General features: G+C 39.9%; 2 protein-coding genes across 5 annotated transcripts in view; one reads left to right on the top strand and one right to left on the bottom strand.

Annotated features, from left to right (window-relative positions):
• The window catches only part of LOC145437257 (single-strand DNA endonuclease ASTE1-like), a 533,921-nt gene that overhangs the window by 33,794 nt on the left and 480,290 nt on the right, over positions 1 to 19,837 (top strand). The gene's annotated exons all lie outside the window — the stretch shown is intronic.
• Positions 1 to 19,837, bottom strand: part of LOC145437253 (uncharacterized) — a 35,327-nt gene that overhangs the window by 10,413 nt on the left and 5,077 nt on the right. For both annotated transcript variants that reach the window (XM_080314444.1, XM_080314445.1), the window contains exons 3-11: positions 10,902 to 11,002; positions 9,899 to 10,085; positions 7,494 to 7,703; positions 7,292 to 7,428; positions 6,546 to 6,771; positions 5,712 to 5,888; positions 5,252 to 5,302; positions 5,027 to 5,089; positions 4,347 to 4,453 (exon numbers count right to left, since the gene is read on the bottom strand). In XM_080314444.1, the coding sequence (XP_080170570.1) occupies positions 4,347 to 4,453; positions 5,027 to 5,089; positions 5,252 to 5,302; positions 5,712 to 5,888; positions 6,546 to 6,771; positions 7,292 to 7,428; positions 7,494 to 7,703; positions 9,899 to 10,085; positions 10,902 to 11,002 (1,259 nt within the window). The remainder of the gene's footprint in view (positions 1 to 4,346; positions 4,454 to 5,026; positions 5,090 to 5,251; positions 5,303 to 5,711; positions 5,889 to 6,545; positions 6,772 to 7,291; positions 7,429 to 7,493; positions 7,704 to 9,898; positions 10,086 to 10,901; positions 11,003 to 19,837) is intronic.

Below are 19,837 nucleotides of genomic sequence, written 5' to 3'. Positions count from 1 at the left end.
TCAGTTTCCAGTTGAAGTCTTGTTAGTTAAACCCACTTTTTTATAACTCTGTTTGGTGATATTAAATGATTTGGATTTATAATATACTAATTTTCCTCACTTTGAACAGTTTCTTGTCGCATTTTCAAGTACCAGGACCAATAGACGAAATTCCAATAGGGTGGTCACTTTACTGTTTTTCGAAATTACAGTGGAATGTCGGCCTTGGCCGTCTTATAGTCTCCAGTCATATGGCTAGCTTCGAGTCATGCACAATGACTCCAGTCCAAGTCGAGTCAATACACAGATTGTCTCGACTAGAGTCTGGTCAACCCTGCTATATATGAAAGTACCAATATTATTGGCCAAATGTATAAACAAACTTGAGAAAAAAATCGCGAGACCAGTAAATTTATGCATACTGATTTATCACAGCAGTTCTATTAGCGACTGGTGCATGGTATGCAGAAAACAAATATGGAAGTGTGGGGGTCTGTTGAGTCAAGCCTTCCAGAATTTGTTTGATTGGGACCAAGACCATTGTTTTTGCAGGTCTACACAGTGTTGTTAGAGCCCTGCTAGAAACAAGCACTCGGTACCACCCGTCTTATTCTCTCAGGTAACAGGTGTTCGCGCGGTAAAAATTACCTTTTTTAATCATCGGGCAGATTTCTCCTAAGGGCTAAGGGGGGAATTTTGGCTTAAATTTCGGCCAAGGGAGGCACGAGATGAAAAAGGTTGGGAACCACTGCCCTAGATCATTCTTTTCTACGATGTAGGCCAGAGGTCTCAAACACGCGGCCCGCGAGACAATTTTATGCGGCCCGCGAAGGCATTGTGGAATTTAAAGTATTCAACAATAAATTCAAGTGTCATATATCTTTTTTAGATTTAATAACTCAAAGTTCACTCTAAAACTACTACATAAACCTAAAATCTCAACAAACATCACTATCACATCACTTCTAAAATCTACCATGAGGTGGAAGATCGCTATTACGTCACATTCTCAGTTCATCATGATAAAACATGACCCGTTGATGATTCGTGACTGAAAATTGTGATTTTGTTTGGTGCGACCTTTCGTCAAAATACTCGATGTTGGTTGAACTGGGTGATAAACTAAAAACGACTCGAGTTGAGTCGGGTCAAGCGTTGAAATCAGAGAAGGACTCGGGTCTCGGGAACGGTGACTTGGTAATCCTACGGACGCAACAATCTATGAAACTGTCATGGGAATAGTAATACATCAAATCGTCGTAGCTTGCGTTGCGTGGGATATATCTAATCAGGTCAGTATCGAAACCATTGGCATTCTGTGGCCCCCGTGACGTATATTTGGTTGAATCCTAATTGAAGAGACTCGTGGGGTACAGAACTTTAATATACATTTTAATAATATCTATATATTATTAAAATGAATCCCAATTATTGTCTGTTCTCTTTATCCGTGTGATTATCAGTGGCTAGTAAGGTAGTGGTACGTTCCACAGCTGTATCACCAATGGCGATTGAAAATTTCTATTCGAGGGGTTCTTAACCAGGGGTCCGTAGCCCATTAGTGGTACAAAGCACCACATCAGGGAGTACGAGATGCATTGTGGAAATAGGCCTATATGCAGTGGAATATTTTCTGGGCCGATTTATTCAACTGGAAAATATTCTTCGCGCCATACGCGCGATGTTATGCAAATGGGCTTTCCGATTTTTAAATAGGTAGGCTACCATCAGAAATCTTGTTGAAAATGGACAGGGACACGGGAAATCTTATTGAAAACACAAGAGGTACGTTCGCTAAATACGTTAAGAAACAATGCTTTTGCTATGGCACAATAACGATTATATTTAAATTATTAATCTGTTCCTATATTAATTGAAAAAAATATGACCCTGGTTTAATTTGACTTCGGCAATGACTGTAACAATAGCCTACTTATCACGACTATATCAGAAACCCGGATTAGACTACATCGCTCACATGCTCTGATATCAGATCAATCCTCAGTAAATAAATTTTAAAATATTCTACATAAAATTGTGGCACGTCAAAGTTCCACTATAAGATGCAATATTATAACGCGACAGCTCTTGCGATGTCATCATCCGTCCTCTCGCATGATGTCTATAACTCATTATTTTACCAAATTATGCCCAGCACAATAATTATTTTATTCAAATGTTTGAAAATGTCATTTTTTTCGTACCAAGCGTGAATAGTATAATAGTAAATTACATTGTCGCGATGTTTTTGAAATGGCTGTCTGCAGGGTGCCGTCAAATAAGGCCTACTTCGATATTATACATTGAATACCCTATTTTTGGAGGTTTATCTAGGCTCCTCCTCGCCACCTCATCCGCGTAAGCGGTGTCTTGCAAAAAGCCTAGAGGTGGGCCGTGCTATAAGTCGGCAGTTACGGAAAATAATGAACACTATCAGCCTGGTGTAAATTACCATAGTAGTCGACAAACACCACGAATACCACAGAACAAAACAAACAAACCAACCCTATTTTTGATGCTGCGGCCCGCGGTGTCATCAGAAATTAGGAAATCGGCCTCCGAGCACATTTGAGTTTGATACCTCTGATGTAGGCTAGTGGTATCTGCTGATCCCCAGGCATAACGCATGCCGAAGTTTCTCCCAGCTCAGTCATACTACTACATGAAATATCTGACTTGTGGATAATTCGATGCGCAATGACGAGCATATAGCTATTAATTCTTGTCAAGTATAAATGGGCAAGTCCGACATTTCTGCTGTTAACAACATGATACGATGCACAGTGCACACTATTCATTTTTCACTAATGTTCATTTTATGGCATAGTCTTCATAAACGTAAACAACTGAGTAATCGTTCTTTTACAAAAAATGGATTACATGTTTTTTGAATGCAATCGATCACGATTACGATTACTTAAAATTGCTCTAATCGTCGTAACTGATTACGCTTACAAATCCCAATACTTTTTTGTATTCCGATATGTCATCGTTTTTAGAACGCCACGGTGCAAAGTTGGAATTGTTACAGTGTTGTTATCACCATTTCTTGACGTATGTCATCATATAGGCCAGAGGTCTCAAACTCAAATGTGCTCGCGGGCCTATTTCGTATCTTTTGATGGCGCCGCGGGCCGCAACAACAATAATAAGGAAATTCAATGTATTTTCAAGTAGGCCTTATTTGACGGGACCTTGCAGACGCCCATTCCACACGCATCGTGAAAATGTGATTTACTATTGCGAATTCACGCCTGGCACGACAAAAATCACATTTTTAAATATTTGAATAAAATTGTTGCTGTACTTGGCATAGTTTGTCAAAATAATTAGTTGTAGACCCCATGCGACAGTACAAATGCATCAGGACATCGTAAAAGCATTCGCGTTATAATTTTGCAGCTAGTGGGCATTTGACGTGCCACAATTATAGGTAGAATTTAAGAATTTTACAAAGATTGATCTGATATCAGAGCATCGGAGCAGTACATCCTAATCCGGGTTTCGGGCTCCTGATGGGCTATATTGATCTTGATATTACCAAAGTCGAATATAAGCAGCGTTAGATTTACCTTCGAAATGGAACAGATCAATAACAACTTGAACATAATGAATACTGTGCCGTAGCAGTAGAAATGTGCAATCGCCGAAGAATCCATTGGTGTCACAGCTGTGAAGCATAGGCTGCGACTACTTAATACTCGCCACATTTAATTGGCGATAATAACATATAAAAGATACCGAAGATGACACAGAATGTAACCAACGGGCAACATAATGCCAATGGCGGTTGCCATACCGACCTGCGTAGATATCTAAATAAGCTACGCAACGCAAGCTACAAACTTTGATATTTTACTGTTTCTGATACCATGCAGTTTGATAGTTTGCTGCGTCCGTGGTTGTACCAAGTCACGGCATTCTTAGTCACAAAAGTCCTTCTCTGACTGTAACGTTTGACGCGACGAGTACGAGTACGAGTAATTCTACAGAAGGTCGCGGCCAAGTCCAAATCACAATTTCCAGTCACGAATCATCAACGGGTCATGTTTTATCATCATGAACAAGTAATGTCACGTAATTGCTGATCTTCCACTGCTGCGTGGTAACTTTTGAAAGTGATGTAATAATGAAGTTTGATGAGTAGTTTCAGGCTTCTTCTGGAGTAGTTTCAGAGCGAATTTTAAGTTCTCAAATTAAAAAAGAGATTGGTAGTTAAATATTGTCGAATACTTCGAAATCCAAAATGCCGTCGCGGGGCGCACATAATGGTCTCGCGGGCCGCGTGTTTGAGACCTCTGATATAGGCTATGTTTCGGTGCACTATTGCGGCGATAACATCCATCATTTTACTGAATGTTACTTACAGTCATGTTGCCGTTAGTGTTATTGTACATGATATACAATTGTAGTCCGAATTCGCCAATAAGGCAAGTCATGTTCTTGTCTTTTTTGTCTTTGATTGTGCGGTTACCTGCAAAATCATAACTATTATAATCAGGAATGACTATAGTTACTACAATCAGTGTATGACTGTACAGTACATCGCACATTCTTTGATTAATATGCCCTGGATATCTGTAAGTGTAGATAGACACCCATGTCTTTTTTCAGTATCATTTCAGGCTTCAATTAGCAGACTTTTTTCGTGGTATGATCAACCTGATTATATTTCCATAAAAATGCCATAGTGCATAGAACTACATGGATAACTGCCGATTCTCTAAGCTCGTAGTGAAGTGAAGTGAATGTGGGAATCTCGTCCGCTAAAAGAAGTACGGATTGAGATGGACGGCTGATAAATAATTCTTATTATAATGATTTGCCATTTGTATATAGGATATGTAAGTGTTTCCGGACTTAGAATACGGAACAGGGAGGTTTTTGCTCGGCTCTGACTGGATTCACTAGTTTTCGAAAATTGTATAGGATAAGTGATAAGTATTACGGAGTATCTGGAATTTCTTGCAGATTTTCAATGTGTTTGAGGTATTGCTGGATATGGACAATTTCGACATGCAGCATTTTTACGGTACGTCACACTTACTTATAGTGGGATCGACTGGCACAGGCACAACCGGAATCGTGGTCGCAGGAACTTGCGTGGTCTCTGAATGAAGTATTAGTATTTAGCAAAAAAAAAAGATTCGATAGAGTATTAAAATAGAATATGCACATTGCACAATGCCACAATCGCATTGTACAGTGTCGTATCTCTCAATGCAACCTGCGTATTGTATAGCCTCTGTTGAGAGAAGAATAGCAAACTTACTTATCGGAACTGTAGTGTTGACCGCCGGCTTTGCTTGGCAATCGGCACCAACTATAAAATACGATAAATGTAGCTCGTGAGATTTCGGCAAATATCGACCGCGGTGCTTATGCTCAGTATAGCGTCAAGATTAGGCGCGTTACAGTCACAGCCACATGCTAACAGCATCGTGTTAGAATGACTCGGCTTTCTAATTGCTGACCGGAGTCGTATTTCTGAATCAATTTTGGACATGTCGACGCCAATAAAACAAGCCCCCACGCACCACGGAGTGAATAATGCAAACTACAGTATACTAAAAGCTGCGTAGTTAGTATGAAAGCGTTGAGAAATGTTCTATCAGTAAGTGAGTGACGTCACAGAGCCACAACAATCGGATATGAATACCGGAATCCGAAAGCGCAACATTTGAATGGCGACAGACCACCTGTTGTTGGTCTGAGCACGCTTCGTCGCTTACCATTACTGAACTTCCCATCTTTTACAGCAAATGCTTGCAAGCGAGTCCGATTGAAGGTAGCTTGGAGCTCAGATGTGACCATCACATGCGTCGCAGTATAACAATTATACGATGACCCGATGTCAGTAGCGAACTCCCAAAGCGATGCGTTCCTCAAAGTTTGTATGTCGGTAGAAGCTGAAGAAGAGTATACCCGTTATCTTCAGTTATGGTGGACATTCTAACTTCGTGTGGGTACCCGTTTTAGCGTCAACACGCATCTTAGCATATCAATTACATTCAGATATTAGAGGGGGAGTTTGCAAAATACACAGTCGGCTAGTGACACCGGCCCGAGCCTCGGCAGTATAGCACGTTTCGTAGTGTCGGTGCTTTACCTGGGTCCCACCCCGTATCGCCAAAAAAGCTCCCAAAAGAAGACCCGACGGAATATGCATGTAAGAGAACAGAATGAATTAGCGAGTAAAGAAGCAAAGAACAACAGAAATTCTTAAACAAAGTCTCCGTTATGTCGGGTGTTAATACTTAATAGTATCAGTAGGCCGACAGGTGAAGGTTAGATGGGTGGACCGTATTACTTGGTATTGTTTATCACATTATACACTTCTGCGTCTTTGGCGCAGTGCCGAATTCGCCAAGTGCCGTATACGGGTATAGCACTATTCACGCTTATATTCAGTGAAACAGACCCTTCGAAATTGTGAATACAATATTGATGCATCGCCCTCAAAATTACATTTCTAATACCAAATCCACCAATAAGTGCCGAATTCAACAAGACGAATTTACTAGTAGCCGTTTCAAAGATAATATTGGCATCTCGCGTATGCATACCGTGATTGGGGAAATATCTTGATCCTGGGTTGTATTTGAATTCGATCGTGTCCAACACTCCCTTCGCGACATCGCCGTAATAGGTATACGTTTCGTTGACGACTGAAAATCCGAGAGTAACATTGCCTACATCGTCCTTTAGGTGTATGGTCAGAGACACATTGTTGCCGGGGCACGAGCCAGAAACATCGTCGACATTTTTGAGGGGAATCATGGTAGACATCGACTGAACGGAAAAGGTTTACAGTAAGCATAAAAAGCGGCCATGTGGACGTGTTATTATATTGCGTTGCTGGCAGAGATGGAGTAATTGTAATGGTAATTGATAATTTTTTTAAAGTCATTGTTACTTGCCGCAGACGTATCTGTTGCGCTGATATTGTAACACCCATATCTGATTACAAACACCATACGAACAGCAACTAGTTGGCTTTAATTTTATCTTGAAAACATCACCTAATTATAATTTGGAAGGACACTGGATACCTCGGATACTGTAACTTGTAAGGTCATTTGAATGTAGTTGGATTGCCAAAATTCCGAAGTAATTGTAATTGTGTGCGGGTGGATTTCATTATAACAGGCACCAGAACTCATTCCGGGATTGAATTTGCTAATAATTTATATACTTGGTCGTGTGAGATAATGCCAGTATATCCATATCGTATTTAATCAATCCGTTATTTTCCACCGACAAAGAACGGCATTGCTATTTGTAAAATTCATTTCCATTCATCATAACTCACCTTTCCATCAATGGTGTTGTACATTACTTCCAGACCTAGCACGGTGTCCAACAGAGCGCAGACGGTTTTGTTGCTCTTCAGATCGAATGAAGCCAGCTCCAACTGTAGATCCCTTGTATCCCAGAGACAAGGTGACTCTGTACAGCACGGTATTATCTTGTGGCGATGCATCAGTGTACTGTACTATCAAGGAATAGATTACCTTCATCGAATTTGCTGTTGTTGGTGAAAGTGAAAGCTTGCATTTGAAGACTTGACTTGTCCGGGGGAGTCAACTGAATGTACGGACTCTTGACGGTTGTTTCGTTGCTCTTCAATCTTACCAAAGATTCCAAACTGCAACTGTACGACATATTCTCCTTTGTCAGAAAGAGTTCCGCCATGTTCGCAGACAATTCCACAACACCATGGTCTGTAAATCAGTTTAAAGGTGATGTCAACCGGCGTACAGAACTCTACAGTCTACATTCATCCGGATGATAACTTGCGCATTAGGGCTCTTCAAAAATGACTTTTTTTCTCAAATCGTACTGGCTACTTGATAAAATTGTTAGGTTACCTAATTTAAGCCTACACACAAAAGTTGGTTCAATTTCAGCCAGTAACCGCTTTGCTACAGGAGAAGGAAGTTTCTGTTTCTTATATAAAAATAAATAATAAAAAATTTTCTGTTTACCCCATGAAAGTGTTAGGCTGTCTATAGAAACGATGCTCACCAAATTTGGTTCAATTCCAACCAGTGGAAGCGGAGTTATTGCCGTCGAAAAATTTGGATTTGAATAAAATAGTATTTACGGTGAGCACAACTATAATAAATAAACAAAGAATTGGTCACCGTAAATACTATTTTATTCAAATCCAAATTTTTCGACGGCAATAACTCCGCTTCCACTGCTTGGAATTGAACCAAATTTGGTGAGCATCGTTTTTATGGACAGCCTAACAATTTCATTGGGTGAACAGAAAATTTTCAGATATTTTATTATTTATTTTTATTTAATAAATAGAAACTTTCTTCTCCTGTAGCAAAGCGGTTACTGGCTGGAATTGAACCAAATTTTGTGTGTAGGCTTAAATTAGGTAACCTAACAATTTTATCAAGTAGCCAGTACGATTTGAGAAAAAAAGTCATTTTTGAACAGCCCTGTTGCGTATTGCCAGTTTATGTTACTTGCAAATTTCCTCCGTCAACTGATAAGGCTGGACCTGGGTATATGCTAATCGTCCGTTTAATATTATAGAGTGATGTCCCCACTTTATGTCAGTAATTCTTAACCTTGGCTCCAGCACCTCCAGGGGGTTATTCGGATTGTCAAGGGGGTGGAAACACACGGGACGATATGGGAGCGCTTGGTTCAGGGGGCGCTGAACAAAAATGGAGGCGCAGCATATGGTGTAGTAGTTCATATCGGGACATATGATTAACAATGAATCCTCGTAGCAAATTTACATTTGACAAAATTTATCAAGTCTCGGAATTTTTCGTCGCGCTGCGCGCGTAATATGCCATCGTCAATAACCGATTGTTTCCATAAATTCCGTGATTTATTATAATTTATGTAAAATGAAGATTACAGAGATCATGAGAACTTTTCGATCGTAAATTTGAGCCCGTTGTACATGAGAGATACTTTGAAACACTTTGGCCAAAATGCTTAACTAAATATCCTTGTATTTGAGAGCTACAAAATTAAATCATCAGAATATTTTATCACCGTACCATGAATGACGATACTGTTTAGTGTTGTGACCTATTTACAACCTCACATGTACATTACCTGGGTGCAGCATTCCCTATATTTTAGCAAACTAAAGTCAATGTGAGCAAAGGTTTCTACCACATTTTCAGTTGATTTACTAGTTGCAAAAAGCAATGAAACAAAATCCAATAATATCAACTTCCCGCAGAGGCTGATTTGCGATACGTACATTGGGGTCGATCCGATTGTTGTTATCACAACCTTCATTTCATCCCGAATATAGTAGCCTACATACAATTCTTAGATCGTTATTATTCGTGTGATCATTGTGTGCGATTCTAGCTTGAAATATTTCCAATATAGTAGAGTCACAACTCGAAAAAAGCTACCAGCTTTCGAGGTCTCCCCCAGCTGTTTTAGTACAATCCTTGAAATAGGGGTGGGGGGCGCAAGAACATGGCAATTTGAGAAAAGGGGCGCCAGACCAAAAAAGATTAAGAACTACTGATTTATGTGGTGTTAAATTGGTGTCACATTTGGTATCAGTGGCGCACTAGTATATCCCGACAATTTAGGATATGTATATTTCAAACTCCTACTGGTAAAAGAGTGGTGGAAATCCTCCTATACTCTACCCTCCGCTACTGGTGTAAAATAAACTCCACCCTAAGTCTTCCAGTTTACAGTCTACTCCGTCATTGGCTACTTCAATGCTAAAATAGTGGCGTTATCATATAATATATATTGCATGTAAATCGAACTGTTCGTGCTAATTGATAAGTCTTGTGCACCAACGAAAAAATTTAAGATTAAGAACGCGCCAAAGAGTAAATTAAGACCTAGCTGCTCAACTTGCTAGGTTAATAACCCTTCCCTTATATTTTTTACCCAGTTTAATCATACGTACATTTTGCGTTCGGAAACGTTTCGTTGTCTGCTGTGTACAACAACGTCACATTTTGTAGCCAATAACTCCCCTTTTCCATTTTGAAGTATAGTTCCAATTTATTCTTTGACTCTTGAATATCAAGCTGCATCATTCCGTCACTTACGGTTGTATTTGCAGTGCTGCTATTGCCGAAAAAGAGTGACGCCTGAATAGATAAGGAAGGGTGATCGATAAGTATATCAGGATGACCCAAACACACGTTATTCTTGACATGTATATTGTATATGCATGCGGTTGATAACCAAAACCGGGTGAGTTCCCTAGTCAACGTTTTTGCTGTTCAAGGCCTCATTTCCAATGGTTCTAATAATTGAAGCATCTCTGACAAGTATTTGAAAGCTGTTCTTCCACTTGTGCTGCTAGACAAGTTTCACAGCACTACATAGTTCTTCTACGCCATCACGGACCATCATTGATTATCCAGAGTTAGGCAAAGTAGTAATTTATAATACTTCAGTAGCCTACAGATCGGAGTGCTAGGGTGGATATCCCTACTCAAAAAGCGAATGGTCCGTAAGTTATCTAAGTAGCGTGAAGACATGGATGGGGACTGTGGCAGCTTTCCAGATCATATGATGGATCTTTGCGACTAACGGCAAAATACCAATGACATTATAAATTAACAGAATTTGGTATGTTCGTTATAAAAATGCCACTCTCATAGACGATTTATCTCAAAATCAAAAACGTCATAAAGATAGACTGCTTTAAAAACCTATGAACTAGAAATGTAAGTTATACTCTTGAAATACAACCGTTCGAGTAAGTAGCTCACAAGTGGGCAGAGACTACGTGATTACTCCAAAAAAGTAAAATTCCTTCGCTACTGATCAGCACTGCACATCACTGGCTGCATCAACTACCTTTAACCAGAAAAGTCTGGGCCTATATAATGCCAGTAACTGATCATGGTCATATATGGTTATGAGTGAGCAGTCGACGATAACCGAAAACAGCATACCTGGTTATTCTTGTTATCTTTTGATTCGAACGTAACGGTCCACGATACTCCCATTTTCGCCATAAATGTAGTCGTTCCATTTTCCGCATACTGCCAATCAACTAAAACAGCGAATTTAATGATTAATCTCGTATGCTATGAGTCAATAAATCGAATTTATTTTACTCTCATAATATGACAAATAATGAACAGCGACAACATGGCAGCAATGAAGGGGTACGAAACTATCGATTCAACTGCATCCCGTGACCAGACGGGACGTCACAAGACACAACTCACAATTACAGCAAAAAGCAGTCATTTCTAAGACTTTTAAGACCAATACCAAGAGGAAGTAGAAAAGTTTTGAAAAGTATTCAAGCCCTGAAAATGTAGGTTTGGCTTTTAGCAAATAATAAATCGGGGGTGGTTACTTTCGGAATTGATGTACGCATCTTCGTGACAACGCAAAACGTATAGTGACACTGCAAATAGGTCCCGATCTTCAAAGGTATATTCAGTTATACCGTGAAACAGTGGTTATTTCACACATTTTATTGGCAATTACACTCATAAAAATTATGCAAACTTATCTCAAAACTATTTCTACTTTTCAAAATCCAATTGCAAGAAAGCATATAGTTTTGCCTAGAGTAGGTATATAGAAGTGGCAGTCCAAAACAAAACGGCTCAAGTGGGCAACAGCTACTTGAGTCCTTAAAAAATGTAGACGGGTCTCTAATAGTTTGCGAGATGCAGTTCCACAGTGGATGATGAGGTCTTGATAATATAAATAGAGATCGAGTCCAACAACATTCTTGTTTGGAGCTCCCGCATTGTGTCTTTTGCTTATTCGGTATGCGAGCCTTCGTGATTTGGAATTTCCAGTAGTGGTAAATAGTTTCGTATGGAGGTTCGTCATTGTGAACATCGAAATTTCACCAAAAGCAATGATGGCGCGGAGCTGGAGTAATCCACGACAGTATCGGAAGCATATTTACTAGGGATGGTGTGAACGTGAGGTTCACGTTCGCGTTCTGTGTGTGAACCTCGGAAATTTAGAGGTTCGCGTTCACAACAGAACCTTGGTAGGTTCTGCACTGTGAACCTTTTTCATATATTAAAATTTTCACTTCATTTTAACATCTTATTTCAACCGTGGGCCACTCTATGCATGGCTCTGGCAGCATTAGAAATCGACACTAAACGAGCATGCACCTTGACAATCTCAAAAGTCTTACTTGCTTTGTTACAAAAATTTGCTCGAAATATCCAGCTTTCCGTTTGTGAATATTTAGTGACTCTCTGCTGTGAGTTTGACCCGCAATCACACAACATCCCTACCGAAATGCGTAGTCAGCGAATGATGCTTATTCAAGCAATCAATGAGATTGATATCGTTTTTGATGCAAAATAATCTAGCAGGCATACGGGGTCAATCTTGACTTCATATAGTTACTGCATCATTAAAATCAAATCCTTGCGATTGAGGTGTTGGCTACTGCTGTATAACTTGTTAATGGGGTAGTATCGGCAGCAAGTATAGAAACCCGTTTACACGCTGCTCAATATCAATGTAGCGATACTCAGACGCCGAATACATTGTCCGGTCTGGCCTAGACCCTTAAGTCGTAAGCTTATATTCCCTGATAAGTCCTCGTCGAAATTGTACGCAAAGCGACAGAAGATATTGATTTATAGGAGTATCATATCCTTCGATTGCCTCAGTTGATACATCTAGCGACGTTTAAAACGCCAACATGTAGGCCTACTTCGGCATTGTGGCATAATGTGGCCCGAGTCGTCGCTAGGTAGCATGTACAGAAGCTATCACTTCATTAAAAGATAGGGTTGGAATTAGCAATATGACGTAACGTGACGTCATGAGGTTCACGTTCGTGTTCACACAGAACCTTTCAAAAAGGTTCGCGTTCACACGAACCTGAACCTTTCAGAGGTTCACACCATCCCTAATATTTACTATTACACAGAAAAACAATGATGATATGGACCTATAGGCCTAGACGGGTGACCTATACGACTAGGGTTGGTTTTAAAACATAACGTGTTTTAAAAACAGTGGTTTAAACAAATGGCTTTAAATTTTTTTTCAAACATTGTATAATCATGTCATAATTGTGTAAATACATTCTGAAAACATGTAGTGTGAGCCCAGTGGCGGCTCGTGACAATATCGGGTGGTGGGGCAAGGGCTGCAAGCGACTTTTTATCAAGATGACGTCACAATCGCGTTTTCCAACGTAAACAAGTAACTTAATGATGGTACGGTAACATGAATTTCCCGGCAACAGTGATTTTAACGTATGTGCCACGAGACTCGAGAGGTCCGCCGGTGAGCTGTGACTTGAAGTATGGTAACTGCGTAAACGGCGTACGGAAAAAAGATTCAACACGGTTCATGTTCGCACTAGGCCTGACTAATTATCTGCAGAAATGGAAATGACTATAACTCGAGAGATAGCGTAAGCCTAATTGGAAAGGTCAACGAGTTCGGACAGATACGCAATTGTTATCTCATAGATTGGGCCTGTCATATTGAATCCAAAACATCATTCTGAAGAACTAAGAATAGCAGCCTCGGAAATTCGGTCTCGGTACAGCATAGAAGATTTTGGCCTTGAAACTGGAGACTGTAACACGACACATACGGCTTTATTACTGTCTATAGGTCTGCTGCGAAATCGCCTTTGGAATATATATATTACCGAATAAATACGTGGATGAAAGCCTTAAACTTAGTACACTGTTACATGACATCATCGAGAAGTGTCCTCGTGGCCCTTTCCGGTATGGCACACTGTCAAAATTAATGCGAACAGACCAACACCGAATTTTGCGTAAAATTTACTGAGGAATAGGCTGATCAAGTGATCAGCTGTTAGCCGCCATCGAAAACTAAATAGCTATCGCGCTTGAGGGGGTTGTAAGCAAATGGCTTGACGGCCACAATTTCACGGTGAAATTGACATTGGAGGATATAATATCAAAGTAAATATTTGAATGGAATCTGAGAATGATATCATCATCTCAGTTAACGTTACCGCAGATACAACGGCTTTTGCGTGATATCCGCAATGCGTTGAAGGCTAACGTGTCAGATCGGAGCGCATCTCTACCATGCTCGACCTTGATAACGAAATTACTGCCCTAATCATTGAGTGTCAACCTTGAGACTTGGCATAGCGTTCGATATAAAAATCAAGACATACTGTTCAAAAGCTTATGACGGATCTAGGTAAGGAGCATCGTTAAAATCAATAGAGACCAATACCGGCTTTGCGTATAATCTGTTAGCGATAAATGAGAGTCAGCTCTCACTCGAATTAGGAAACGAAATTACCACTAACACAGTTCAGTGACAAACTTTACACTTGGTACAGCGTTCGATACTAACGTTAAGACTTACCGTGCCAAATGTCATAACCGATCTTAGTATTGAACATCGTCAAAATCAATGGATTGGATACCAATACCAGCTTTTGAGTAAAATCTGTTTGCGATACATGAAGGATCAGCACACACTCAACTTCGGAAACGGAATTACTACCCTAAACTTTAAGTAAAAACCCTGAAACTTGGGGCAGTGTTAAATACCACCATCACGACATGACATACCAAGTTTCAAGAGTTTTCATGGTGTGAAACACCATCAAAATCGACCTATACCACCAAAGGTCGACTAAACGCATATGACGGTAACCGAGTTCAGCTATAGATACGATTGTTACATCACACCTTAAGGGCACAGAGCTAATTTGCCCCGGTTGCTCGGTCATTTTATGAATAGGAGAGAGTAAATTACCGTTTCTTTATTGTGCGCGGCTTTGAGAGAATAGACAGTGAAAGCTTGTTATGAGCGCTACCGGGGCATGCCCCGGCTAGGCATTCGCAAAGCAAAAACACAGAAGAGAATTCGATTTTCGCAGAGACTTCGCTATATATGGGCATTTACAAGCGAAAGGACAAGAAGAATACGATTTTCGCTGTGGTTTCGGTATATATAGATTGGTGTGCGTCTATAAATGGTAAAGAATTGCTATTGAAGAGAATTTTAGGTGGGGCAATGCCCCAGTTGCCCTATAGGACGAGCCGCCACTGTGTGAGCCTATACGGACGATTTGCACCCAATTTAGTCGATGTATAAGATATGGACTGGCTGGAACCCTCGAAATCGTCGTCGGTTCTTCAGTTATAGCAATGCCATTGCTATATGTGATGGGTGTTCGGATATGATCATGACCGCCGAGCGTTAATTGCTGTATAACGATTTAGTCCCGATTAAAGATAGTTTTGGTCTGTTTATGACAGTAGTCAAGTCCTTTTTCGTCGAAGGAGCCATATTTACCTTATTTTCGATTGTCAATGCCAATACACTGTGACGTAACAATTAAAGATTCGTGACACAATGGCTAAAAATGTTTTAAACAAGGGTCATGTTTTAAACAGGTTTGTTTTAAATACAACCCCACCTACGACACACCGGCTTTCCGTCATGCATTCTTAATATATAGCGCAGCAACTCTTGTTCAACTCATCACCATTATATTTGAGAGGGATTTTGTCCGGCCCGCGGTGAGTTTTCCGTCTTACATGATAATGTGGCCCGCGGCCCCAGTCTGCCGAGATCACCCACTACTTGCTTACTACGTCAAATTTTAGTGACTGTATGTTATTATATACGTGTATGCGCAGCGGCCAAAGAGTGGAGCTTACGCGTAAGTTCGTCGAAGCAAGAAGACTTGCATTATCGGCATCTACGATGTACTCAACCCTAATGTCGTTTGTGGAAATCATGGTGTTTGTCGGCTACAATGGTAATTTACACCAGGCTGATATTTCTTATTGTTCATTCCGTAACCGCCGACTTGTAGCACGGCACATTCCTAGGCTTTTGTAAGACGTAGGGTTACCATATTTTGGAAATCTGGAAAGAGGACACTTTTCAAAATTTTCAGACTTGCAAAACTGGAGGAAAATCCTGAAAAATTGTAAATTCTTCCCATTTTGTGGTCGGTTGACTAAAAAAAGAAAGGTAAACTTTCTCGCTCAGCGCCCAAAATACAGTTTTCCCTTCCACATTATCAGTTGGTTGAAAAAAGGTCAACTTTTCGGCTCATCTCCCGAAATAGCCGCTGGAGCGTTACTTCAGTGCTAATTTACTGTATCTCAGTCGATTTCGCCAAATATTTAACCGAAATTCTCAAAAAAGAGGACAAAATCTCCAAACAAAAAGAGGACATTTGGGCGTCCTCCGAGGACACTTTCAAAAAAGTCAAAAGAGGACATATCCTCTTAAAAGAGGACGTATGGTTACCCTAGTAAGATATCGCTTATACCAGGGGTCGCCAACTCAAAAACGGGTTGCGGGCCACTTTTCAAATTTCGTAGAGGTGCGGACCGCATGAATTCAATATCGAGATTAATCAGGCCACACAGTTGAACAACGACGCCATCTCGTCACGTACTCAACCCTAATGAATTGATATCTTGGTAAATTAGGGGTACCGGGGTTATCGAACGCCTTGAAATCTTAATTAAGGATTGCAACGTGTGTTGATTGATCAGCTAAAAGCAGACATGGCGGCGCCTGTATGACAATGCTATTCTCAAATCCACATTGTTTTCGTCATGATCAGCGAGAAATGGCTTCGAAGTGACATTGCTGTCGTTAAAATACATTCATTAAATACGATTTAGTCCTTGTATATTAGGGCTCTTCAAAAATGACTTTTTTTCTCAAATCGTACTGGCTACTTGATAAAATTGTCAGGTTACCTAATTTAAGCCTACACACAAAATTTGGTTCAATTCCAGCAAGTAACCGCTTTGCTACAGGAGAAGAAAGTTTCTAATTATTATATAAAAATAAATAATAAAAAATTTAAAAATTTTCTGTTCACCCCGTGAAAGTGTTAGGCTGTCTATAGAAACGATGCTCACCAAATTTGATTCAATCCCAACCAGCGGAAGCGGAATTATCGCCGTCGAAAAATTTGGATTTGAATAAAATAGTATTTACGGTGAGCACAACTATAATAAATAAACAAAGAATCGGTCACCGTAAATACTATTTTATTCAAATCCAAATTTTTCGACGGCAATAACTCCGCTTCCACTAATTAGAATTGAACCAAATTTGGTGAGCATCGTTTCTATAGACAGCCTAACACTTTTATGGGGTGAACAGAAAATTTTCAAAAATTTTATTATTTATTTTTCTACAATAAATAGAAACTTTCTTCTCCTGTAGCAAAGCGGTTACTGGCTGGAATTGAACCAAATTTTGTGTGTAGGCTTAAATTAGGTAACCTAACAATTTTATCAAGTAGCCAGTAAGATTTGAGAAAAAAAGTCATTTTTGAAGAGCCCTATTGTATATATGCATCGATTCAGCAATACGGCCCGCCAATTACTTCATTTTCCTATATCCGGCCCGCCGACTGGAGAAGTTGCCCGCCCCTGGGCTAGGCCAATTGCGGTAGGTCCTTTAACATCGATTCACACATATGACCTATTTTGGATATATTTGCTCATTACGTGAAACTATATATTGCGTATTATATATTCCTTGCATATATCTGGATGAATGCGCATTTACTTATTCAAGAAATCGGCTAGTTTAAATTCACTCCTCCGCCCGCACCTCCTGGCGCGCGAGATAGAGGGATCGTGGCCGTGACCGACGAGTCATGTTGCAGACTGGCAGATAAGGTAGGAAGGTATGATCTTTCACAAATCACAGGGTCGGCCAGGTAAAGGAATGAGCACAGAGGTTTATAAATATTTTGACACACTGCAATGCGCTGCGTCTGTTGTAGTTAGATTGAATAATACGTGTAAACATGCTCGTTTATACGCACTTCGGTGAATTGGTGATTAGTAGGGCAAGTTTTAGCAACTTTTTTTTACAGATTTCAGCAACTTCATGTATACTCAGAAGTTATGTGGCAATGTGTTTTACGCTGTTTGGAGGATTCTTATAATACAACTTGGAGGATCCTTATAATGCAACTTTTTTCAGTTAACTTTTTTAGATATAAGAACTTAAAGTTCACGCTAAAACCACTGTAAAAATAACCGAAATCTCAACAAACTTCACTATCACATCACTTTTAAAAGCTACCATACGCGGTAGAAGATCAGCTATTACGTCACATTTCTAGTTCATGGTGATAAAACATGACCCGTTGATGATTCGTGACTGAAAATTGTGATCCCATCGGGGTACGAAGCACCACATCAGGGTGTACCAGATGCATTGTGGAATTAGGCCAATATGCTGTGGAATATTATCTTGGCCAATTTATTCAACTGCAAAATAGTCTTCGCGCCACGTGCGATTTTATGTGGATGGGCTTTCTGTTTTTAATATAGGTACCATCAGAAATCGTGTTGAAAATGGACAGGGGCTACGAGGAATATCATTGGAAGCACAAGGGGTACGATCGCTAAAAAGGTTAGGAAGCAATGCTATTACTATGGCTCAATAATGAATATATTCAAGTTGTTATTGATATGTTCCAATAATAATCGAAATCAAAATCTAACGCTGATTTAATTTGACTTTGGCAATGGCAGTAACAATAGCCGATAGGCTACTTATATCATGACTATATCTAAACCAGGATAGGCTACACCGCTTAACACTTTAGCTGCCAAGGCCTATTATGGAAATTGCCAGTAAATGCCAGCGAACAATGAATTTTTCGACTAGTTGGATATTTGGCTGGAATCGGGCGTGCTGATACGTGCAAACCTTGCGCAACTTATGAAAAAAAAAATTATTTTCAACATCAAGGAATTATAAAAATAATTCAATTTTTTTGCTGCTCATTTTATGAAAAGCCACCTAGTGGTCAAACCAAAAAAAGGTTGACCTATTGTATGCAAATGTGATTTAAAAAAAATACTTCCGGCAACGAAAATGGGGGTTTATGACAACAAGCCTATTCAGTAGCCCCGGATACAGCCGTAATCCGGGGATAAAACCAATTCCGGACTTTACTGTACTCATTTCAAAAATATCCTAAATATAGGATCGCTGGCAGTTTATGGGATTGAGTAAAATCCTATATTTAGGATTGTTGGCAGTCAAAGTGTTAAATGCTCTGATATCAGATCAATCTTTAGTAGATTTTAAAATATTCTACATAAAATTGAGGCACGTCAAAGGTCCACTAGCTGCAATATTATAACCCGACAGTTTTATGATACCATGATGCATCCTCCCGCAAGATGTCTATAACTCATTAATATAATATGCTCTGCACAAAAACAATTTTATTCAAATATTTGAAAACGTATTTTTTCCGTGTCAAGCGTGAATAGTACAATAGTAAATTACATTTACACGATGATTGTGGAATGCCTGTCTGCAAGTTCCCGTCAGATAAGGCCTATACTTGGAAATTATACATTTAATATTCCTGTTGTGGATGCTGCGGCCCGCGGCGTCATCAAAAACTAGGAAATTGACCCGAGAGCGCATTTGGGTTTGAGACCTCTGCTCTACAGTCAGGCTAGACCGCCGAAAATTATATTTCCGCTGGGTCGATTTTTTCAGGCTACTGACTTTTTTGAAGTCGCCAACACTGAGTTTTGCTACAGTGCCTTATTGGATACGGATCGACGTTTTATTGTTATCGGGAATCTGACTGTGTGCGTAGTCGCGCGAACATAGTTCATACCCAGGATTGAATTATGTCTATAATATTGGTAATTAGCCTACATATATTGCTAATAATTTTTCATGGTCTCCATGTGCATGTGATCAGACTTAACGGTACAACTGACGGAGGTAAAGGCTTCAGATAGCGAATCACGACTACGCCGCTTTACGCCCAACATGCGTATAGGCCTATGTAATTTTCGGCCCGTGAAGTTTTATTTGGTAACACACTTCGCGAAGTTGCACGTTGGTCGAAACTCTGGAAGTC

The sequence above is a fragment of the Botryllus schlosseri genome, chromosome 4 (assembly GCF_051294905.1).
Source record: "Botryllus schlosseri isolate E-star chromosome 4, Bs_hap1, whole genome shotgun sequence".
NCBI classification, from domain to species: domain Eukaryota; kingdom Metazoa; phylum Chordata; class Ascidiacea; order Stolidobranchia; family Styelidae; genus Botryllus; species Botryllus schlosseri.
Note: the sequence above shows the minus strand (reverse complement) of the source record. Positions and strands in the feature narration are given on the sequence as shown.